This window comes from Pseudophryne corroboree, chromosome 2 (assembly GCF_028390025.1).
Source record: "Pseudophryne corroboree isolate aPseCor3 chromosome 2, aPseCor3.hap2, whole genome shotgun sequence".
NCBI lineage: Eukaryota > Metazoa > Chordata > Amphibia > Anura > Myobatrachidae > Pseudophryne > Pseudophryne corroboree.
The window spans coordinates 900833628-900859487 of NC_086445.1; the positions used below are offsets into that span (position 1 = coordinate 900833628).

The following is a 25860-nucleotide window of genomic DNA, read 5'->3' on the forward strand; positions in this document are numbered from 1 at the left end:
TGTTGGTAGAAGGGTATTTGAATGTGGATATTTTTCCTTGGCAAACTTAAGAGCTTCTAAGTTTTTCTTCTGCAGTTCAACAACCACCACAGTAACGCAAGTCCATCAAGTAAGCGAGAAAACATGCAGGTCCCAATGCTTCATTATAGCGGTCTAAAAAATTTATTCATGCTTGGTTTGTCCAGATTTAATTCTTTCAAACTATCCTCTAATTCTTTCCACACATGTGCAGCATTGAAAAAGAGAAAGAAAAAAAATCATGTGATTTAAATTGTGATTTAATATCAAGTTGATTTAAATCAGCACACCCTGCTAGTCAGATGCTTGGTTGCATAGGGAGAGGAATCCGCAGAAAGAAAAGTGATATTGCTACTGTAAAAAAGGTAATTGGTGCGGCCTCATCTACAGTAGAAAATGGTGTTCAGTTCTGGAGGACATTATCTACAGAAGGATATTAATACATTACAGACTATACAAAGAACAGCAACTAAAATGGTGCATGGCCTACATCACAAAAAACTTACAAGGAAAGACTAAAATATCTTAAAAGTTTTCAACAGAGAAGGGAAAGGGGAAACATAATAGAAACCGTCAAATATATCAAGGGTTTTTAACAAGGTACAGGAGGGAGACATTCTTCAAAGGAAGAGAAGTATTATAACAGGAGGACATGCACTGAAACTGGAGGGAGGTTTAGGGGAAACTTGAGGAAAAATTACTTCACTGAAAGGGTGGTGGATAAGTGGAATTGCCTCCCAGCAGAAGTGGTAGAGGCTAATACAGTAGTGCAGGCATTCCCAACCGCGGTCCTCAAGGCACACCAACAGGATTTAGTGATATCCAGGCTTCAGCACAGATGGTCAAACCAAAATAACTGAGGTTCTAATTAAGTCACCTGTGTTCAAGCCTGGATATCACTAAAACCAGGACTGTTAGTGTGCCTTGAGGACCGAGGTTGGGAAACACTGCAGTAGTGCAATTTAAACATGCTTGGGATAGACATCAGGATATCCTTTACAAAGAACTAAGGGGCAGATGTATTAACCTGGAGAAGGCATAAGGAAGTGATAAACCAGTGATGTGTGCAAGGTGATAAAGGCACCAGCCAATCAGCTCCAATATGTAAATTAACAGTTCGGATCTGATTGGCTGGTGTGTTTATCACCTTGCACATATCACTGGTTTATCACTTCCTTATGCCTTCTCCAGGTTAATACATCTGCCCCTAAGGATCTAATAGGGTTTGAGATAACAATAAGATTAAAAAAGGGCCAGACTAGATGGGTCAAGTGCTTCTTATCTGTTTCTATGACATATGTATGCAGTCCTCTAACCACGGACCCAACAAAGTTGTTAGAGGCCAAGTTGGACAGGATCGGTTTGCATGTAGTCATACGAGACTACACACCTCAATGATTTTACAGACATTCACAAGATCGTCATCTGGCAGTCAATTTGGGGACACACACCAAGATAGGATATTATTCCAGCTGCATCACACTGCAGAAAAGATTAGAGGAAGCCACAAGCACTTGGAGACTATTTTTAGATGAAAGCACTATGAAAAGTTTCACCGCATAAATGTCATTGCAGACTTGCAGTGGATAAGTCAGAATAAGACTGAAAGCTGCATTTTACCTCCATGATTCTTGCATGAATATTTCATTTTTGTTCATTAATTTTAAATCCAGTAAACAAGAATCTAGATTTAAACTGACAGCAAAGCAAAAACCGGTAATCTCTATCCACATTGTCAGTTGCATGCCAATATCAGGCATTTTCCGTCATTCATCTTACTTTGTGCAGAGCCAATGGCATAATAATGTTTGCACTGGGAGAAGAACGCCATCATGTTGCCCTTCAAGATTGCGCATACCAGAGATTCCTCTGCACAAACCCTGCATGCTGCCCTTTCACCATTTGTGTTAAACAATGTTTGGGCAAAGTGTATTTTATTTATTAAGAACTGTAAATGATCACATTGTACAGTATATTCCTGATTAATGTACAGGATCATTGCTCAATGTTGGACATTACACAGGACTTCTTTATACGAAAAGAAAAACTTATCAAAACTTCTGACTTTAAAGAAATGTATTTAACTCAATAAAAATACTACAATACAATGCATATATTTACACCACAAAGGATTCAAACCTCTAATAAAAACGTAACTCCAAAATACCACATGTAAGATGTGATAGCCACGAAAGCGATTTTTTTTTTTTTTAACTGTATCAGTGGTTTACCTGCTACCCTCCCCCCCTCAAACTCCACAGACTGTCCCTTCCCTCATACATGGTCAACAAATGCTTGTTCTATTGCGCCCTGGCTGACAGTAAGAACCAACGAACCAAAGCTGCAGCAGCACAAATAGGAAGCACACTACAGTGATGACAGCCTCAGCTCCCACGTGTGGTTGCAAGCAGGGGCTCTCTCTTCATCAATTAAGCAGAATCTGGATCTGCACCAATGATGTTAGTATAATTGAAATCCATTAAAAATTCAGATGAAAATGCAGAGTGTGAGCATTGGGGTAATCACATCCACTGGTATCCAGCAATTCAGTGGGACTGGCAAAACCTTCAATTTGGCTAACATTTAAATAAATCTGACCATTTGGGGATTATGCCTAACAGTTTGATCAGAACTTGAGTGACCTATGATGTGGCAGAGACTACCAGTTCTCAGCAGCATGCTGAAAGCAACATTTCCTGGATGATGACAGATTTCACGAGATAATACAGATATATCCATCAACTGTGGGAACATAAACAACTCCGTCAGTCCCATAATTTAAATCAAAAACCAAAAAAGAAAAAAGAAAAAAGTTTGCCCAGTTACAAAAGACGGTAACATGTTACTTCCGGGTTCACTACGATATGCCGGCGGTCGGGCTCCCGGCGACCAGCATACCGGCGCCGGGAGCCCGACCGCCGGCTTACCGACAGTGTGGCGAGAGCAAATGAGCCCCTTGCGGACTCGCTGTGCTCGCCACGCTACGGGCACTATTTTATTCTCCCTCCAGGGGGGTCGTGGACCCCCACGAGGGAGAATAAGTGTCGGTATGCCGGCTGTCGGGCTCCCGGCGCCGGTATGCTGGTCGCCGGGAGCCCGACCGCCGGCATACTGAAGACTACTCGTTACTTCCAACTTCAGTTACTACCCAGCCACACTGCCAATTTGCAGGTACTCTCACCTATTCAGATGCACTAATGACTACTGTACGTTCCATATTCTCCCACCCATTACACAATGGCCCTCATTCCGAGTTGATCGCTCGCTAGCTACTTTTTGCAGCCGTGCAAACGCATAGTCGCCACCCACGGGGGAGTGTATTTTCACTTTGCAAGTGTGTGCTCGCATGTGCAGCCGAGCGGGACGAAAGAGTTTTTGCAGTTTCAGAGTAGGTCTGAACTTACTCAGCCCTTGCGATCATTTCAGCCTGTCCGGTTCCGGAATTGACGTCAGACGCCCGCCCTGCAAACGCCAGGACACGCCTGCGTTTTCCCTACCACTCCCAGAAAATGGTCAGTAGACGCCCTCTTTCTGTCAATGTCCTTGCAATCACCCGTGCGAATGGATTTGTCGCTAGAAGCATTGCCAGGCAACGGTGCTGTTTGTACCCGCACGATGTGCGTGCGCATTGCGGTGCATACGCATGCAAAGTAGTAACCTGATCGCTGCACTGCGAAAATTGGCAGCGTGCGATCAACTCGGAATGACCCCCAATATCTCCTGGCTAACTACACACTAAACACCCCTATAGCAAGAAATGAAAGTACAATTACATTCTTTTAAATTCTTAAAAAAGGGATAATTTGTTCACATCTAGAGAACAGGAGCATCTAAAGTGGTCTGAAACTAATTCACTCATTTGTGTGACCAGCCCCACACTGGTTGCGTTGGCCACATTCTCGCAACCTAACACACGTGATTAGTCACATTGAGCAGATTTTACCCATGCTAAATGCCAGGCGTGCTACAGTTAGGGGGTGCCCAGCGACCAGCCCCAAAGCCCTACTTTATGTGAATTTCTGTTTACACCTCAGGAGGCTACAAGCAGAAATTCACAACAAGTGCGTCCTTGGGGCCGGTGGCCCAAAATAATTGAATTAGCACCCGGCCACTTTAAATGATAGCCAACTCTCTTAAACTGTTGTGTCCAATATGGTCAACACACAGTAGTCAAAGTGGATGCGACTTAGCTGATCTGCATGTCTGGTGAAGCCACTAAACTACTTACAGACCACACACGACCCAATCAATTTAGATCAGATTAACAGACATCAGGGTTGTTTCCAGGCCTAACACTACAAGGTCAGGCATCTGACAATGTCATGTTTTACCTTCCCTTAGGCCAGTAGTTCTCAACCTGGAAGCCGTGGTACACTGGGGTGTGCAATGCACTTGCAGAGGTGCCACTGGCAAAACCAGTGCTGGTGACTTCCATTCATAAAATATGTGATATCCTTTCACACAGAAAACCAAATTACTGGGTAATGCACTTTTACTCGTAATTTGCAGATCAACACGAGTCAACATTTTTCCCGGGACTTATAGCCTTGGTATTTACCAGGGTCGAAGACCCTGCAATTGGGCCCCAACTTGTACACGTAAATTACCAGGTTGTTTCCTTTGTGTGAAAGGGATACTATGCATCGAAATCCCAGGTTTTTGCACGTGACTGCATATAGGTCCGGGTTTTTGGTATGTGTGAAAGTTAACCTGGGTTGGGCTGAGACCCAGCAATTTCCCAGGTCATGTGTGTGAAAGGGGTATAACAGTAATGGAACCCTGTCTACCCCCACATAACTGAACCTAAGGATGACAGGTAAGCACAATTTTCTTAACTGTACTATTTTTTTTAAATTTTCTGAATTCCTCAAGAAACTTTTGGCTTCGGATTGCCGTAAAAAATATACTGATTCTCTAGGTTGCTGCGATTCGAAAAAGTTCGGGAACCACTGGCTTGGGGGCCTACTCAATTGCTTTGGGTGTCTAAAAATCCCATTTAAATGGGACTGTTTAGACATCCAAACAATTGTCACAATTCAATTGAACAGACTGGGTTAGTCCTGCTTTGCACATCCAGTTTAGACGACCAAAGTAAAGACTTAACACACATTTCTTATCGCACCTCAGCTGCTGCAATAAGAAATGTAAGCCCCGCGTCTAAAGTGATGGGAGATCAGGGGGAGGGTAGGAGGAATATTCATATGGAGGGGGGTTTCACGATGATCGTGCCCAGACAGCCCGGGTTTGGCACTATTAAAATAGCTAAATCCAACCAAAGTGCTTGGCACGACAAGTAAAGTGCTGTTTGGTCACCCAATCTTTTCAGCTTGCCACATACATGGGGCTGCAAAGTGGAATATGCCAGAACAGGAGGTTGTTCGTGTCTGAATGGAGCAACAACTGAATTGCTCCAGAAGGCGTCATCTAGTGGCTGCTGGCTTGAAAACTATTTTGCTGAACCCTTTTGTCTGTGGGAATAGTCCTTCTGCTACGGCAGCTAAACATTCAAGTCCTCACCAATAAACAATATTAACATTCATAGATATAAATCAGAGAACGAGCCCTCAGGTTCCACAATATTCTAAATGTCATTTAATGTGCACTACTTATATATGACCCCTGACTTATTTCCTTATAATTTACGCAAACCGATAATTGTGGTTTAGTTCAGCATTGCAGGACACTTTACTCATGTGTGAAGCAATCTGTAATTATTACATAGCCACTCAATATTTTACACATTACTGCAAATCTTTAAGACAGGTAAGTAATGGTGCCGTGATTTAATTACATCCCTAAATGTTATTACAGAACACGCTAAAGAAAAAAAATCTAATAGAATCTACCACTAATTTTAAGATCTTCTTATTTGACTTTGGTTAGGTAAGCCTTACCACAATGTTATATGTGAAGCTAAACACAGACATGTACATACAGCAATACATAAGCTGCTGTCTTCTTCCAATGACCCTTTCTGCACTAATAGGGAGGAATTTAATTGTACCTTGTGCCCTCTGCTGGCCGTCTTTAGTAATGGGCATCTATTAGAGCAATTCAATTGTTGCTCTGATCAGGTGCCCATTAGCTGCGGCAGTCACATTTTTTCTTGAAGCCTCCGGAGGTACGAGAAAACGTGTGAAAAGTCCGTAGTTTGGATGCCCAAACCTGGACTTTAGACGCCCAATAGAGATTTTTAGACCAGTTTAGCCGCTTTACACAGCTACACCTGGTGCTTTCAGCCACATTAAATGCTAATGGACATCTGATCAGAGCAACAATCAAATTGCTCTGTTAGACTTCCATTACTACAGACGGTCAGCAGGGTGCGTGCGGCAAAATTGAATCCCCCCCATAGACTGAGATCTGCTGAACGTCTTACTGAAGTTAAACTAAGTTTTGAAAATAAATCACATTTAATTAACACAGTTTATTGCATTGTGTATAATTTAAGAAAGTGGAATAGACAAATCTGTATAAAAGCAACAACCAGCAAAAATACAGAACACTTTATGAAGGCAATGACAGCAAGCATAATAACCAATTGACTGCAGCAGACCTACAATAGACAGTACAGTGTTCTTTACAGATTCCAACCCAAACTGTTGCTGGGTGATTTATTTGGCCTTAGGGCTCAATTTCAGAAAATAAGAATTTACTCACCGGTAATTCTATTTCTCGTAGTCCGTAGTGGATGCTGGGAACTCCGTAAGGACCATGGGGAATAGCGGGCTCCGAAGGAGGCTGGGCACTCTAGAAAGATCTTAGACTACCTGGTGTGCACTGGCTCCTCCCACTATGGCCCTCCTCCAAGCCTCAGTTAGGTACTGTGCCCGGACGAGCGTACACAATAAGGAAGGATTTTGAATCCCGGGTAAGACTCATACCAGCCACACCAATCACACCGTACAACTCGTGATATGAAACACAGTTAACAGTATGAAACAATAGAGCCTCTCAACAGATGGCTCAACAATAACCCGATTTAGTTAACAATAACTATGTACAAGTATTGCAGATAAACCGCACTTGGGATGGGCGCCCAGCATCCACTACGGACTACGAGAAATAGAATTACCGGTGAGTAAATTCTTATTTTCTCTAACGTCCTAGTGGATGCTGGGAACTCCGTAAGGACCATGGGGATTATACCAAAGCTCCCAAACGGGCGGGAGAGTGCGGATGACTCTGCAGCACTGAATGAGAGAACTCCAGGTCCTCCTCAGCCAGGGTATCAAATTTGTAGAATTTTGCAAACGTGTTTGCCCCTGACCAAGTAGCTGCTCGGCAAAGTTGTAAAGCCGAGACCTCTCGGGCAGCCGCCCAAGATGAGCCCACCTTCCTTGTGGAATGGGCATTGACAGATTTTGGCTGTGGCAGGCCTGCCACAGTATGTGCAAGCTGAATTGTACTACAAATCCAACGAGCAATAGTCTGCTTAGAAGCAGGAGCACCCAGCTTGTTAGGTGCATATAGGATAAACAGCGAGTCAGATTTTCTGACTCTAGCCGTTCTAGAAACATATATTTTCAGTGCCCTGACAACGTCTAGCAACTTGGAGTCCTCCAAGTCCCTAGTAGCCTAGGCACCACAATAGGCTGGTTCAGGTGAAACGCTGACACCACCTTTGGGAGAAACTGGGGACGAGTCCTCAATTCTGCCCTATCCATATGGAAAATCAAATAAGGGCTTTTACAAGACAAAGCCGCCAACTTTGATACTCGCCTGGCAGAAGCCAAGGCCAATAACATAACCACCTTCCACGTGAGATATTTCAGATCCACGGTTTTTAGTGGTTCAAACCAATGTGATTTTAAGAAACTCAACACCACGTTGAGATCCCAAGGTGCCACAGGAGGCACAAACGGGGGCTGACTCTGCAGCACTCCTTTTATAAATGTCTGAACTTCAGGTACTGAAGCTAGTTCTTTTTGAAAGAAAATCGACAGAGCCGAGATCTGTACCTTAATGGAACCCAATTTAAGGCCCATAGTCACTCCTGCTTGCAGGAAATGCAGAAATCGACCTAGTTGAAATTCCTCTGTTGGGGCCCTTTCGGCCTCACACCATGCAACATATTTTCGCCATATGCGGTGATAATGAGTTGCTGTAACCTCTTTCCTGGCTTTAGTAAGCGTAGGAATGACTTCCTCCGGAATGCCCTTTTCCTTCAGGATCCGGCGTTCAACCGCCATGCCGACAAACGCAGCCGCGGTAAGTCTTGGAACAGACAGGGCCCCTGCTGCCGCAGGTCCTGTCTGAGTGGCAGAGGCCATGGGTCCTCTGATATAAATTCTTGAAGTTCTGGGTACCAAGCTCTTCTTGGCCATCCACGAGTATCGTTCTTACTCCTCGCCTTCTTATTATTCTCAGTACCTTTGGTATGAGAGGCAGAGGGGAGAACACATAAACCGACTGGTACACCCACGGTGTTACCAGAGCGTCCATAGCTATCGCCTGAGGGTCCCTTGACCCGGTGCAATATCTTTTATAGCTTTTTGTTGAGGCGGGACGCCATCATGTCCACCTGTGGCCTTTCCCAATGGTGTACAATCCTATTGGAAGACTTCTGGAGGAAGTCCCCATTCTCCCGGGTGGAGGTCGTGTCTGTTGAGAAGATCTGCTTCCCAGTTGTCCACTCCGGGAATGAACACTGCTGACAGTGCTAACACATGATTTTCCGCCTATCGGAGACTCCTTGTGGCTTCTGCCATCGCCATCCTGCTTCTTGTGCCGCCCTGTTGGTTTACATGGGCGACTGCCGTGATGTTGTCTGATTGGATCAGTACCGGCTGGTTTTGAAGCAGAGGCCTTGCCGGCCTCAGGGCATTGTAAATGGCCCTCAGGTCCAGAATATTTATGTGTAGGGAAATAACCTGACTTGACCAAAGTCCCTGGAAATTTCTTCCCTGTGTGACTGCCTCCCAGCCTCAAAGGCTGGAATCCATGGTCACTAGGACCTAGTCCTGTATGCCGAACCTGCGGCCCTCTTGAAGATGGGCACTCTGCAGCCACCACAGTAGAGATACCCTGGTCCTTGGAGACAGGGTTATCAGCCTATGCATCGGAAGATGCGATCCGGACCACTTGTCCAACAGGTCCCTCTGAAAAGTTCTTGTATGGAACCTGCCTAATGGGATTGCTTCGTAGGAAGCTACCATTTTTCCCAGGACTCGCGTGCAATGATGCACCGCTACCTATTTTGGCTTCAGGAGGTCTCTGACTAGAGATGACAACTCCTTGGCTTTCTCCTCCGGGAGAAACACTATTTCTGGTTTATGTCCAGAACCACCCCCAGGAACAGTAGACGTGTCATAGGAACCAGCTGTGACTTTGGACTGTATAGAATCCAACCATGCTGTTGTAGCACTTTCCAAAATAGTGCTACCCCGACTACCAACTGCTCCTTGGACCTCGCCCTTATAACGAGATTGTCCAAGTACGGGATAATTACAACTCCCTTTTTTTGAAGGAGTATCAACATTTCGGCCATTACCTTGATAAAACACCCTCGGTGCCATGTACAGTCCAAACGGCAGTGTCTGGACTTGGTAATGGTAATCCTGTACCACAAATCTGAGGTACTCCTGGCGAGGATGGTAAATGGGGACATGCAGGTAAGCATCCTTGATGTCCCAGGATACCATGTAATCCCCCTCGTCCAGGCTTGGAATAACCGCCCTGAGCGATTCCATCTTGAACTTGAATTTTTGTGTTCAAGGATTTTAAATATAAAATGGGTCACACCGAACCATGCGGTTTCGGTACCCCAACCCGTGTGGAATAGTAACCCCGTCCTTGTTGAAGTAGGGGCACCTTGAGTATTACCTGCTGGGAATACCGCTTATTAATTGCCTCTAGCACAGCCTCCCTGCCTGAGGGAGTTGTCAGCAAGGCATATTTTAGGAAACGGCTGGGGGGAGACATCTCGAATTCCAGCTTGTACCCCTGAAATACTACTTGAAAGAAACAGGGATCCACCTGTGAGCGAGCCCACTAATTGCTGAAATTTTTTAGACGGCCCCCCACCGTACCTGGCTACACCTGTGGAGCACCCGCGTCATGGTGTGGCCTCACAGGAGGCGGGGGAAGAATCTTGATTCTGGGAACAGGCTGACTGGTGCAGCTTTTTTCCCTCTACCCTTGTCTCTGTACAGAAAGGAAGCGCCATTTGACCCGCTTGCTTTTCTGAAGCCGAAAGGACTGTACCTTTGTCTGTGAGGAAACCTGAGGTAAAATTATTTCTTCCCAGCAGTTGCTGTGGATACGAGGTCCCAGAGACCATCCCAAATAATTCCTCACCCTTATAAGGCTCTCTATGCGCTTTTTAAGTCAGCATCACCTGTCCAGTGACAGGTCTCTAATACCCTCCTGACAGAATGGACATTACATTTATTTTGGATGCCAGCCGGCAAAATATCCCTCTGTGCATCCCCCATATATAAGACGACGTCTTTAATATGTTTTTATGTTTGCCAACTAGTATCCCTGTTTGACAGGGTCACCGACCACGCTGCAGCAGCACTATCTGCAGGTCTCAGTCTAGTACCTGAGTGTGTAAATACAGACTTCAGGATAGCCTCCTGTTTTTTATCAACAGGTACCTATTAAAGTGGCCGTATCCTAAGACGGCAGTGTCACCTTTTTTGACAAACGTGTGAGCGCCTTATCCACCCTAGGGGATATCTCCCAGCGTAACTTATCCACCTGGCGGGAAAGGGTACGCCATCAGTAACTTTTTATAAATTACCAGTTTCTTAACGGGGGAACCCACGCTTTCACACACTTCATTTATTCATCTGATGGGGGAACAAAACACTGCCTGTTTTTTTCTCCCCAAACCTAAAACCCATTTTTAGAGGTGCTTGGGTTAGTCAGAAATGTATAACACATTTTTTATTGCCGGGATCACGTCACGGATGTTCCTAGTGGATTGTGTATATGTCTCCACCTTGTCGACACTGGAGTCAGACTCCGTGTCGACATCTGTGTCTGCCATCTGAGAGAGCGGGCGTTTTTGAGCCCCTGATGGCCTTTGAGACGCCTGAGCAGGCGCGGGCTGCGAAGCCGGCTGTCCCACAGCTGTTACGTCATCCACCCTTTTATGTAAGGAGTTGACACTGTCGGTTAATACCTTTCACCTATCCATCCACTCTGGTGTCGGCCCCACAGGGGGCGACATCACATATATCGGCCTCTGTTCTGTCACCATATAAGCCTCCTCATTCAACATGTCGACACAGCCGTACCGACACACCGCAGACACACAGGGAATGCTCTAAACGAGGACAGGACCCACAAAAGCCCTTTGGGGGGACAGAGTAAGAGTATGCCAGCACACACCAGAGCGCTATATATATACAGGGACTAACTGAGTTATGTCCCTAATAGCTTTTATATAATATACTGTATACAGTGCCAATTTTAATGCCCCCCCTCTCTTTTCCCTCTTACTGTACTGTAGAATTGCAGGGAAGAGCCAGGGAGCTTCCCTCCAGCCGAGCTGTGAGGGAAAAATGGCGCCAGTGTGCTGAGGAGATAGGCTCCGCCCCTTTTTCGCGGCCTATTCTCCCGTTTTTTATGGAATTCTGGCAGGGGTATTTACCTCATATATAGCCCCTGGGGCCATATATTGAGGTATTTTAGCCAGCCAAGGTGTTTTTATTGCTGCCTCAGGGCGCCCCCCCCCAGCGCCCTGCACCCTCAGTGACCGGAGTGTGAAGTGTGTGAGAGGAGCAATGGCGCACAGCTGCAGTGCTGTGCGCTACCTTGGTGAAGACAGAGTCTTCATGCCGCCGATTTTCCGGACCATCTTCTTGCTTCTGGCTCTGTAAGGGGGACGGCGGCGCGGCTCCGGGACCGAACATCAAGGCTGGGCCTGCGGTCGATCCCTCTGGAGCTAATGGTGTCCAGTAGCCTAAGAAGCCCAATCCGGCTGCAAGCAGGCAGGTTCGCTTCTTCTCCCCTTAGTCCCTCGCTGCAGTGAGCCTGTTGCCAGCAGGTCTCACTGAAAATAACAAATTCTAAGACTATAACTTTCTAAGAGCTCAGGAGAGCCCCTAGTGTGCATCCAACCTCGGCCGGGCACGAAATCTAACTGAGGCTTGGAGGAGGGCCATAGTGGGAGGAGCCAGTGCACACCAGGTAGTCTAAGATCTTTCTAGAGTGCCCAGCCTCCTTCGGAGCCCGCTATTCCCCATGGTCCTTACGGAGTTCCCAGCATCCACTAGGACGTTAGAGAAATTAGGCTATACTCTTTTACCAACAGCAAACTGAAAACAGTAGACTGAAGCCAGTGGTAAGCAGTTAAGAGCTCTCAGTTACCTACTGTAGGCCGGATACCACCCGATCGAAGGATCCATAAAGCACCATGCCTTGGCTCTTTGCAGTAAGCACAGAGGAGATGCCACGGTTGAAGACAAGAGTATCAGGTAAATCACACATGTCAGCCTACTTAACTGTACCAGACAGTCCTGAAGACTTTGTAAAAGAACAAACTAAGTGCCAAAGGGTCTATAGACTGCTGACATGCAAGTGCAATATTATGCTGACCTGATGAAACGCCTGGAATTCATTACACAGAACATTAGCACAGACAAGAATTAACATTAGTGCATTAGCCAGTGACTCCTAATAGGAAACCGTACACTTTGCACTACACACACACACCTTTTGGAAACTTCTTAAAATACCTCATACGGTATAACTGAAGACATAGGATAATAAAATCACAATAAGATAATTGCTTAAGTATTTTTTTGATCACTCTACTTTATTGTGAATGGAGCATCTAACTCACCCAATAAAGGTTTCTTCAGAACAGATCACCACCATATATCACCTAATCAAACTGTATAGGCAGCCTTTACTCATAACACAACCTCATTAAAGCTCACTTAGTTTCCTTACACAGAAGATGAAGACTTGAACGGATTTATTCTGCTTTCATTTCTTATTCTCCAAAGTCCTGCAGCTGAAAACAGCTCCCTTTATCCCCATACTGTATTTTAGAGCATCACAAAAAAACTTCTGTACTCAGTAGAAGAAATCATGTAAGGTGCGTGTATACAAGTGAATGCGGAGAGTGCTGCAAAACCTGAAGTACAAGTCATATTAATCGTGTTGACAGTCACATTGGGCTCGATTCAATATGAAGAGAGTTGAATAGCGCTGTGAATTAGCTCCCGAGGCTATTCAATACAGCGCAGCGGTAAGTCAGAGAATGCCCATTCTCCCGGACTATACAGATTGTTTTGTCGGGAGAACCTGCGTTCTCCCAATAAAGTGCCCGGCGCAATGCTGTTTACACCACACTAAGGGCAAAAATCACCATCACGCCGGCACTTTTGTCGGATTTCTGCTTGCACCCCTCCGAGGGTGCAAGACGAAATCCCACCATAGGGTGTCACAGCGCGCTCTATTGATAGCCCCGGGAGCTAATTCCCGGTGCTATTAAACTCTTATGGGCCCCATACACTACAACAATTTTGCACGATTTCATGCGATTCCGTCCTTTCGGGATGATATATTGTATGAAAAGTGTCAAGTCGTATGTGTTTTCGTTCCGATCGGATGCGCGTCCCAGTGAGAATCGGATCAGAGCCCCTAGGTCATTAGTGCTGCACTCATGATATCTCAGATCCCACAGGCATGGCTTGGATCACATACGATACATTGTATGCAAAAGGGCCGCTTACGATGTATCGTATGTGATCCTGCCGCCCGGGAAGCTGCCGGGCGGTTCAAGGGAAATCTTATGCGACATGAGGGTCCGACATGTCGCTGTAGTGTATGGGGCCCTTTAGAATTGAATCAAGCCCATTGATCAGAAAGTAGGAATGTCTTGAGCACAACCACACAGGCCAAAAGTACCCCATATATCTACATAGCACACCACTGGCTTCCTTGTGGTTTCCCCACAAAGGATTTTACGAGTCAAAGCATTTTATTTCTGTCTTGCTGGGGGGGGGGGGGAGAACAACATCAAGGGCATGTACACATACTGTAACTCCAAGAAATGTGTCAATCAGCGGAAAAGACCTTCTCTCAATGGGGATTTAGATGTATGCAAATCTGTACTGCGCATACCCATACGGCTACATACCTATGCTGATTTGGTACTTTTGTCTCCTTCCACATGGAAAGACGGATCAGTGCTGGAAGCCAACATAAACCATACAGTGAGGGTGCAGTTACACACTGAGACCGATCCACACAGAGGTACACACAGGCCGTGTCAGCAGCCGGATCACTTGTGGGAACCAGAGTACTGGTGCAAATACACACTGATAATTACATGGATCAATACTCTACCTGGACAGGCCACTGGGACAACAGGATGCTATCAAATAGCCATGTGAGAAGTTAAAGCCATCAAATCAGGGCTCTTTCACAAAATAAGGTTTTGGAAGCGTATAAATGAAATGGTGATCAATAATTACAAACTCTAGACTATTGTATGGCATCATCTATACGCATTATCTAGAGACCATTTAATTTTAAAGGCAACTATAACCTTGGCACTTGGTAGAGATTTATAAATAATCAGTAGATAATTAGCTTTACTAGCATCAAAGAAAAGGGCTGAAACATTATTGCAGCGACAGAGGAACACAATAGCATACAGTTCTCTAGCTGGTGTAATTGTCGGTGCATGTTTCGTTTAAGGTGAACGCCAAGTTATGCAAAAAATTAGACAGGACAGAAGGACGATGTATATTAACAAGCAACTTCCTGTTCACTGCAGCTGCGGCCAATAAAGCAGGGTTTAATACGAAAGGAACAAAAGACCAGCAAGAGGACGAAGGAAAAAAACCTTTCTCTGGTACAACGCAACATTTGCTAGTCAGGCACGGACTGTGTTTAATGCTTGTTGCAGATATGTTTAGCTTGACATCCTGGAGGTAGAAACTTTCATTATTCAATTTAACAGAGAAGGTCAGAGGAGGAAGAGCTGCTGGTAGTTGAGTAAGCCCCCATCAACGCAGTGCGCGCACAAAATAATCCTTCAAGATTAGTAAATGTTACAACGGCAACTTCAGAAAGAAGTCGTGCAGAACAAACCCCAGAGGAAGATTAACAGGGCACAATAACCAAGACTGCTCTCTTTTCAAAGAATATTTATGTTAAATAAAATCATCATAATAGTATTAAGTAAAGCATATTCACACTATCAAAACTGTGCAACTATAAAATATTTCGTCTTGCCGATATAAATTATTCACATCGAATGAATGCAGGACTGCTAAATTTAGCACAGGATAACTTGCTATTTATAGTCGCTTATCTAATGATGCCGCAACAAACTGTACCTACAGAAACACTGTAAACAAAATTACATTCAATTAACTCATAAGACTTTAGGAATTCACTGGGAGTAACAAAAATAAATTGGGTACGTCCACATGAACTAATGGTGACTGAATGCGAGGGTTACACATTTTAGCAGCACTGTAATCACACGGTTGTCAGCACGTTATAAACTTGATCTAGAGAACAGGTCTAGAAACCAGAAACATTATTTAAGTACTGGGTACTTAGATACGTAATGTGCACATTTCTAAAAGGCATTAAGGGTTGTGCCAGTGGTACAGCATTGCCCCACTTTGCCACATGCTTGCTAACGGGAAGAATCGTTTTCTCTCAAGAGTTTAACTTTATGCAACTCTAACAGGAATTGATCTTTATTGAAAAACAAAATATTTTTGAATTATTTCACCATCATGCAAATCAGTCTGGCATAGCCCCATGAGATGGAGAGAATGCCCAGCTTATTTACACTGGGATTGCTACAGACTTAACGCAAGTGCTGACATTGTTCATGGGATGCAGTCAAAATGCCAACTGTCGGGATCCCGGCGTTCAGGAGACAGACTCCAGAATCCCGACAGCCGGTACATTACCAAGGGGAGGAATGCCAATACACACGCGTAATTCCCATTCGGTTGGTGGGTCCATGCCACCATCCGAGTGGCAATAGAACCTTTGGAGAGCTAAGCATCGCCAGAGGACCCGATACGTGGGGAGCACAGAGAGCCCGTGAGGGGACTCACTGCCGGCAGACAGGATGCAGCTGTTGGTATACTGACAGCCGGTCTCCTGTCTGCCGGTATGACATACCGGATTCTTGCTCCCACGTAACTGGATTCCTTTAGAAGGCATTCAAACCTTTTAAAGAGTGGAGAAGGGGACTTTGCAAATGGTCTTGCGTTCACCTGTGCCTCAGCCCCAAATTATGAGACACAGGCCTTAAATGACATGTTCACCCCAATAGCAGGCAGGAACATAATTAGCATTGCAGGGATGTAGATTCTGGGTTAAGTGCCCGGTAAGCCCGCGACTAGCAGATTTATTCTCACAACCTCAAAAGAAATCTGCATTAACTAGTACCTCCAGGCTAGTTGGGCTTTATCGAGTGCAGTAACAGCATCGTGTTTGGCACTTAACCCCGAAGATGCAGTTTACCACGACGTAAGGTGCGTACACACTAGGTGATATTTTAAACGATAACGCTCATTTTCATTCTTCTGAGCGATAGCCTTTGTAATATTGCCCAGTGTGTATGCACTATGCTCGCTCCCGCATTTCATCATCTATACATGCAGATCAATCTAGGGATGTCGTCGACGATACGGGCTACTGAATGCAGTATGCACTTGCCGACCCCTGCCCGGCTACCTGATCCCATCTCACGATGTCGCTGGGTGCACACATCGCGTAGTGCAGACCTGGCCAACCTGGAGCTTCCAGCGGTTGTGAAACTACAAATCCCAGCATGCCCTGCCGCAGTTTTAGCATTCCCTAATAGTATAAGTGTGACAGGGCATTCTGGGACTTGTAGTTTCACAACAGGTGGAGATCCACCAGTTGTATAGGCCTAGCGTAGTGTGTACCCATCATAAGCCACAGGCAGTTTACTTTAAGTCACCATCTTTCATTGTCGGTATTACACTACAGGTGGCAATTCAACTGTTCTACCCCGTGGCTACCACTTGGTCATGCCCAATGGAGTAATTTATTTGTTGCTCCGTTCAAGCACGTATAGCCACGGGGGAGACACATTTCAGCTCTCAGCCTCCTGAGGCGGCAAACTGAAATGTGTGATAAGTCAGCAGTTTAGATGGGTTTAGCAGCTTTGCGTGGCTACACCCGGCACAATGGGCACACACACACAGAACTAACGCCCAAGGTGGAGAACAATTGAATTGCTCCTATGGTCACCCATTAAACAATTGAATTACCCCTTTATAGCTATACTTATATTTTCTGCTGCCATAAACTGAAGAAACCCACCCCCACAAATGCCAATACATATTGGTAGTTAATATTGTTTATGTCAAACAATAGCCAAATACACTTTTCCGGCAGCCACAATTCTCACTCCTCTACCTTAGGCATCAATTGTAATTTCATTTATGTGGGGTTATCATTTCATGGTGTATTATTATGATCCTCTCAATATACTGTAAAGCACTGCGTGATGTGTTGGCACCTGGGCTCCAATGAAAAGATAAAAATAAATCATATTATTAGACTATAAAACATAATTTACATTTTTATGGTTATTTAGCCATAGGGAACCTTAAATAAATATTGATTGATATGTAGTATATTATTTTGTGGTTTGAAATGGATAGGAGTATGTCCTCTACTCTACTTGTATAACGCATCCTTTAAAGAACAGAGAGTCTATTAAAGACTGATAAATGTAAAGCCTCTTAAACACTGACCTTGCAGATAACCCTCCTCTGATTAATGCGCTATAGTCTGTGCACAATGACATGGTACTAACATGTGACCATTCAAATCTATATTTCATAGGGTGCATCAAAATAAAAATAAAAAAACTTTTAAAAAAAATAAAAATCAAATCAATATATAGAGCATTCTCTCTCCTCCATAAACAGTATAAACATACACACAAACCACGACTACCAAAAGGGTTGAAGTTTTGTATTAATGGTGTGATAGCCATTCATTTTGTACCTAATAAGGGGATGCAGTCTAAAGATCGACAATTCATAGGCGGATATTCAATTGTATTTTTGGACGGCGATAATGGGCCCCAGTTTAAATTAATGGCCGTGACGTGAAAAGTGTCATTTGAGCGCCCGAAAGTAGGATTTTTCACAATTCTGCTTGCAGCCTCCCGCGCACTCTCGCCCAATTAGAGCAACAGACTCCATTAATTATTGCTACCTTAAAAACAATTGAATAGCCGCTGTAATGTCAACATTGTTAAAAATAAAATGTTGACAGGAAACATGTCGACCTAGGGGTCGATTCAATTCACTAACAGTTGAATAGCGTCGGGAATTCCCGACAATTGAGTGTCACTTGGCGATGTATTGACAGTCAGTCCTGACCTGGAAGTACCAGTCACATAACCGCCGAGACCTGGAAGCTGCTGTGGAACCCACTAAAATTACCACTGGGCCACCACGGACAATATGTCAACATTTAATTACTGTCTACCTGATGACAGTCGACATTGTTAATGTCGATATTAGGACCATTTCCACATTCTCATGTCGACATATCATACCACACCCTAATAAAGTGTGCTCCCCATATACACTACAGTATATATAGAAAAGGATGTAGCTTTGGAATAGGAAACTTATTTTCATGGACCACTGTGTCCATTCTCTAGCTGCAGCCATTCCTTCTCAGATCTACAGCACTATTGCCCTAGCTCTCCCTGCGCTGCTCTACTCTCCTTTACTATAACGCAATGTAGAATAAGCAGATTATTTAATAGGAAACAGCACAAAGATGCAGACTAGAGAGGATATCTGGCGGGATGAACCACTCACAGATAGCTGGTTATTTTGTTTTTGAGCACAAGTTCCAACTCCCTTTAGCTTGTTGTTCGTATATACACCAATATTACTTTATCAAATATTGTATTGTTCCAAATTCATTGGGGTCAATTCAATTTGCCGACAGTTGAATAGCGCCGGGAATTAGCTCCCGTCGCTACTCAATTCTACTCATGTTAAGTCAGCAAATGCCCGTTCTCCCGGACTTAACAGGTTGATTGTTCGGGAGAACGGGCATTCTCCGACTTAAGTGCCCAGCGCGATGCTAATTCCCAACAGAATTAGCCTCGCGCCAGCCGTACGCCAGCACTTTTGACAGATTTCTGCTCTCACCCTCAGGGGGTGCGAAAGGAATTCCCGACAAATAAGTGTCATATGGCGCTGTATTGAATAGCGCCGGGAGCTAATTCCCGGCGCTATTCAACTGTCAGCAAATTGAATTGACCCCAATGCTGAATAGTTCTAAACTTGCAGCTGAGCATTCTTACCTCTAGGTGTGGGAGGGGGGGGGGGGGGGGGGAATCAATTAGCTGCGGTAATAGTTATTTGACTTCTGACAAACAAAATGTATCCTAGTAATTGTGTCTAGTGAGTGGGTCCATATGACAGAGAACAGATTGCAAACTCCCTAGAGCAGTAGCCGATATGGGCAGCATATAAATAAATGTAATGAATGTCACCAATATGGCTTTATTCCCACATTATCAAGTAATAAGGACCTGTGTCTACAAACAGTACAAAGGCCAACTACCTCTACTACTACCACCTTAGAATAAGCACAATATGCACAGCGGATTCCTGCACCCACCAACATGTGCACATATATTCACTTTATAAATTACTTTAGATGTAACTTTTATTTTATCAAAGGTTTTAACTCTAGCTTTTTATTGTTTCATGATCATTATTCTAATTTCTGATACAAAATTAGCAGCTTTTTATGAAACCAGATACCCCAGGATGTGCTATTCCTTTACATAACACATAGGACAAAGTCTATGGAAAACACTTTATTTGCATGCTGTTCTGTCACGCCAACAGACATTCTGTACAAGCGAGTGTTCCTCACATCTGCAACACTAACAATCAATATGAAATCTAAGCAACAAGTTACTATGGTGAGAAAACCTAAATTTATGCTTAGGGGGAAATGTTTGACGGGAGATCGTGAGGCGATATTCAATTGATCCCCCTTATCGTGCCAATATCAGTCGGGTTTAGCCGTGTAAAGCGGGAAAACCGAACTAAACAAATGGGTTGCGATGCAAAAAGACCTGTTTGGCTGCCAAAATGGGTCACTTTTCGTGCATTTCAGCTCGCCACCACCGGGTGTAGCGAGCTGAAATTAAATTCTCGCGCCCGTCTGCAGAAACATATAAAAAGCTGCTGGTGGGCGTGGGGTCCTGCGACAAGAATTGAATTCCGCCAACATCTATGCTATGGGATGGGAGAAAACCAAGCTAGATTTTCCTAGCATAATATTAGGCTAATTGAATATGCCCTATGGTTAATGTGGGAAGAGGTGCTCGGATTTGTTAAATGGCAATTTAATGTTTCAAAGAAAATTTACAACCATAAAGGTCTTCTAAATTATAATACAAGGTTGATTCAACAAGTGACATGGAAACTAATAAGAAGCAGACCAGTGACATAACATAGTATGCTATCCATAGTAAAATAAAAAAAATGTCTGGTGCATTACTAGCGCCCATGCAAGGAGTGGCACAAACATCCTCCTTGGAAACTTGTTTTTACTGTTTATTTTTTTTAAGAAAATTTGTATTTAATCCACAATTTCCTTAGTTTCACCATATATATCTACCACAAACTTCATTTCAGCAACAAACAAAATTGTATGTACTCAACTGATGTTATTCTAATTGAAGATCACATTTCACGGGGAAAAAAAATAAAAATAAAAAATTGCTCTTGCTAGCAGTCACCAATTACTGGGCAGGTCAAGGCTACAGGAATTCTTATCTGGTTAGTTAACAGGTGAGTGACCTGTTTATTACGGTATCTTGTGCCTTGGAAAATGCTAACTTGATAAAGCTAGAAAAAAAAATAAACCTTACTACATGTGACTATCACTTTAAAATATGCATGGTAACAAAATGCAACTGACCAATTAAACGCTGAGCTGCAATTGTGTGAGCTGTTCACAAATGCATATTTAGGGTAGGACTGTCCCTGACCTCATTTTCTTAAACAGATGCACTTTACAAATGCAAAGATGAAAGTACAGTATGCAAAGGAGAAAATAAATAAATAAATAGGTGACAAATATATGAGGCACCAAATTCTAGAATGACAATCTTTACTACATAACTACTGCATTGTACTGTGTAGAAATCTGTAACACTGATATTAATGGGAGCAGTGAAATGACTATCATTAGCCATGTAACGTTACAAAAATAATTTGCAATTGGTGTGCATTAGATTAATTTGGACACACTGCCAAATAAACCACTTAATTTTGTCTAGAGTTATGAGTACAGTGTCCCATTTACACCTCTGAAGGCTCAAAAGAGAGGAAAATCATACAGGTTGAGTATCCCATATCCAAATATCCGAAATACGGAATATTCCGAAATACGGACTTTTTTGAGCGAGAGTGAGATAGTGAAACTTTTGTTTTCTGATGGCTCAATGTACACACATTTTGTTTAATACACACAGTTATTAAAAATATTGTATTAAATGACCTTCAGACTGTGTATATAAGGTGTATATGAAACATAAATGAATTGTGTGAATGTAGACACACTTTGTTTAATGCACAAAGTTATAAAAAAAATTGGCTAAAATTACCTTCAGGCTGTGTGTATAAGGTGTATATGTAACATAAATGTATTCTGTGCTTAGATTTAGGTCCCATTGCCATGATATCTCATTATGGTATGCAATTATTCCAAAATACGGAAAAATCCGATATCCAAAATACCTCTGGTCCCAAGCATTTTGGATAAGGGATACTCAACCTGTAGTACTACGCTTAAACATGTTTGGTCATCTGTATCACAAGATACTGTACTGTGTATACACACCAATATATATGATCAGAGAAAATCAGTGTCAGCGTATTCCCTCTGGCTACAATTATGCCAACCTGCAGTCCAAAACCTTCCGTTCAGATGAGTACATTCATTTCTTAAACATTAGCTAGAGTACATGGGTTAAAGAACACTCTAAATGGAATAGCAATTAGCCACAAATACCAGATGTCATCCAATTATATACAAAAATAAAGGAACACAAACAGAATACCAGTCGCATTTTCTACAGCCAGACAACGTTGGGGTATTTGTGAGGACAACAGCAAATCCTAATTGAAATGTTTTAATCCCAGTTCAAGCTACATTATAAAGACTATCAATAAAATTAAAGCTGGATAAAAAGGGGACATAACGGAGAATTAATTTGTCACAGGCTGAAAATGCTGCAGTGTTTGCAGTTTAGAAAGATTTCACGGATAAGGATATTTAAACCAGGGGAAGAGACAGAAAAGGCATTAGGGAACTCATATCATTAGGACGATAAAAATGTAAAAAAATAAAATGAAACCCTTTTAATCTCATTTGCCTTTGAGAATGGATTCAGAAACAGAGGCTTTTTTGGGAGGTTTGCTTTACAAAAAGCCAATATTTCAGATGCTCTAGTCTTTACTTCTCAGCAGCATGCTTTAAATGAAGTCAGACTGCAGATGGTGATTGAGGATTTGATATTGTGTAGACTAATGACGCCGCGTTTCACGAGTGGGAACATATTCTCCTCTTCACTAACAAAAACTAACTCCATTTCCAGGTTAGTGACGAACAATGCCTTCAGCAAATTGCACTAACATCTACAATTCATCTGAAGATGGTGAACCAGTATAATTGATATATTCGCCATTTTGAACAACTTGGTTACGGTTATTGATTGCCAACCCAATTATTTAGTAAACGTAGCTTCTTGTCAGCTATTAAATGGATGATTTGTCTCCATTTCTCACCACGGGGTAAATTTACTAAGGTGGGAGTTCTATTTAAGATGGGATGTTGTCCATAGCAACCAATCAGATTCCAGGTATTATCTTCTAGAAGGTGCTATATAAATGAGAAGTAGAATCTGATTGGTTGCTATGGGCAACATCCCATCTTAAATAGAACTCCTATCTTAGTAAATTTACCCCCACGTATAGAGAATAGGTCATCACCACTGGGACACAGGAGTCAACAGAGAGCTCAGCCCCATTCCCACACTGGAAGAGCACTGGATTCCAAGAAATGATGCATGCATCATCTAGACCAGTGGTAGCCAACCCTGGTCCTCGAGAGCAACCAACAGTTCATGTTTTCCATCTTACCTAGCAGGTGCACAGGTGTAGTCATTACTAACCGACACATTTTAAAAGATCCACAGGTGGCGCTAATTACTTCACTTGTGACTCTGTGAGGAGACCTGGAAAACGTGAACTGCTGGTAGCTCTCGAAGACCAGGGTTGGCTACCACAGATCTAGACCATCACACTTCCATAATAAATACGTCATAGTGTAAGATCTTCCCAAATATAAACTTTATGTTTGGCAGGGAAAAGCAATAAGCATCAATAACACATAACGAAGAGGAAATCCAAAATATTACTTCTCATCTCCACCCACATTATCCCAACACTTTTTTGGGAACTTATTGAAATAAAACTGCACTACCACCTAAGTAGGGAGTGGAACGTTATAGCCTCAGCCCAAACGGGGCAGCTCTGTGTAACCATTTTTCCTCTGGTTCCATGTTTAGTCTCAGCAGTAATTGAAAAGAGAGAGGAGGTGTGACATTTTGCCTTGGGATGAGAGTAGGGCGAAATGAGGAGCCCCGATTGTGGACTTTGGGGCTTGTCTTTGTTCTAGCATCCGCACATCCCGTTCTGCAGTCTTTTAAAGTGGAAAACCCCCAGATGTTAAGCGCTTTAGTTGGAAGTGCAGGTTTAGTGAAAATGTATGTGCCAGCAACAAGTTGTAAGAAACAGTTGACCACCATCAAACCAAATGGCCCGTACCTAATTTACAGACAAATGAACACCACTCCAAGTTTGATAAACAACCATCACTTCTCATTTTATTGTCAAAGATGACCTCTTGCCACCTGCACGTCAAATTATGGAAAGGTCTGTAGAGTTTCAGACACTTACCAGACAACACCGAAAGCTCCATAGCCAATGGGTCGATCAGGTTCAATATCCAGTTGTTGAGCATGATGAGCATGCTGATGGTGATGCTTTACTGCTGCTGCCTGCACCTGAGCAGGTGCCACTGCCGCCGCTGGCCCGGGTGCTTGTCCTGGAGCAGGAGATGGAAAGTATGGCTGGGCCTGGCCAGGGTTGAGCATGGCAGCCGCTGCTGCGGCGGCAGCGGCTGCTGCAGCAGCTGAGGATGAGGAAGAGCCCACATGCTGCTGCACAGGATGTACAGCAGCAGCCGAGCCAGGGTGCAGATGATGCTGGGGATGCAGATGGTGGTGATGGTGCAAGTGAGGAGGGGGCAAGTGGGCCAGATGGTGGTGGTGATGGTGGTGGTGGCCCCCAGCCGCTGCCGACGTACCCCCATTGTACGCCGCCATCATATTTGCATTGGCAGGCGTACCGCAAAGAGACATTCACAGAAATGCCCTCCAATGTATCGTACTGACAGGTCACCCAGTCACTGGGCCATAAAGACAGATCACCTGGACTATGACAGCTTAGAAACAAATCTCATCCTATACCCAAACTTCTCCAGCTGCTTATCACGGTGCAAAGACTCACCAAATACCTATCTCCACTTCACTCTGGGCCGATGTTCCGCAACAAGTATACAAAACACCCTTCCCACCCACCCCCCACAGGCCGCAACTTATTTTAAATACTAAAACTCCATATTTTTCTTTTTAAAATTGGGAAGGTTCCAAGAGTAGAGCAACTTCTCCCCCCAGCCTTCTGCTACAAGATGCCACACACCACAGGATTTACGAAATAAATGCCAGCCTGGCCCTTCCATCCCACATCCTCCTCTATCCTGGAAGGGAGACAGTCACCAAGCCAGGGGCAACTACAGGCCACCCTGCCAGTAAATACATATACACAGGGGGGCAATAAGAACCACAAGGTTGGGGGGCATCAGCATGGAGCTAACTGGGTCTATCTCTCATTGAGGGAGTGCAGAGGGTGGCAGGAGGGGAAGGAGGGAGGATGTGACAGCTGCCCAGGCCAGACGTCCGGTCCTACAGCTGACAGCCAGGAGGCAGCACAGGGAGGGCGTAGAGGCCGGGGTCCGGGGTAGAGGGGTCAGCTGGGGCCACAGGACAGCCCTGCGTTATAGCTGGGCAGACACCAGCAGCAACAGAGGTGTCCCGGATGCTCTCCTCCCGGGGTGGCAGCTCTCCTGGCGACTGACAGCTCCACAGACGCCGCGGACAGGAACAGGGGGAGAAGGGCGACGACAGCGGAGGTCGGGGCGACACAATCCAAGGGGCTCCCAGGCGCCGCCAGCACCGTCCGACCAGTCACAGCCGCCTGCCAGGCTAAGCAGAAACAGCAGCAGCAGCGAGACGCGGGCAGCCCAGCCACCTGACGCCGCGTCCGTCTGACAGCAGTCACAGCCAATCAGAAGCGCCGACTCAGTGACGGCTAGCCAATGCTGTCTAGGGGAAGGGCGTAAGCGGGCGGGCGTCGCTGTCGGAGCAACAGAGAGGAGGAGATAAGAATCGAACCAATGGGAGTAGAGGGGAGGGACTTGACGGAAGATTGATGCATATCGCGTCTAATGTCTTCCTGACGCCTACTGCCCTAGACATGCCCTCTTTGACCTGTGTGGAAGAGGTAAAGCAGTTAACCCCTTCCTCTCTGTGAGGTGCTTGCCACTGCCAGCAATGCCAGGTCGCCACTGAAGCTCAGACTGGTGTGTGCTGGCTTCTCTGACCTCATGGGAATTAGGGAAGCGATGTTATAAAGCTAGTGTGCAGAGAAAGTAACACAACAAATTGGAGTAAGAGGGAGAGTGCAGGTTAAT

General features: G+C 44.4%; 1 protein-coding gene across 1 annotated transcript in view; it reads right to left on the reverse strand.

The window, feature by feature from the left end:
- NLK (nemo like kinase) overlaps positions 1 to 25466 on the reverse strand; it is a 253763-nt gene extending 228297 nt beyond the window's left edge. The window contains exon 1 of the mRNA XM_063956046.1: positions 24006 to 25466. Coding sequence (XP_063812116.1) covers positions 24006 to 24469 — 464 coding nt within the window. The 5' untranslated portion in view covers positions 24470 to 25466. The remainder of the gene's footprint in view (positions 1 to 24005) is intronic.
- Positions 25467 to 25860: the final 394 nt, after the last annotated feature.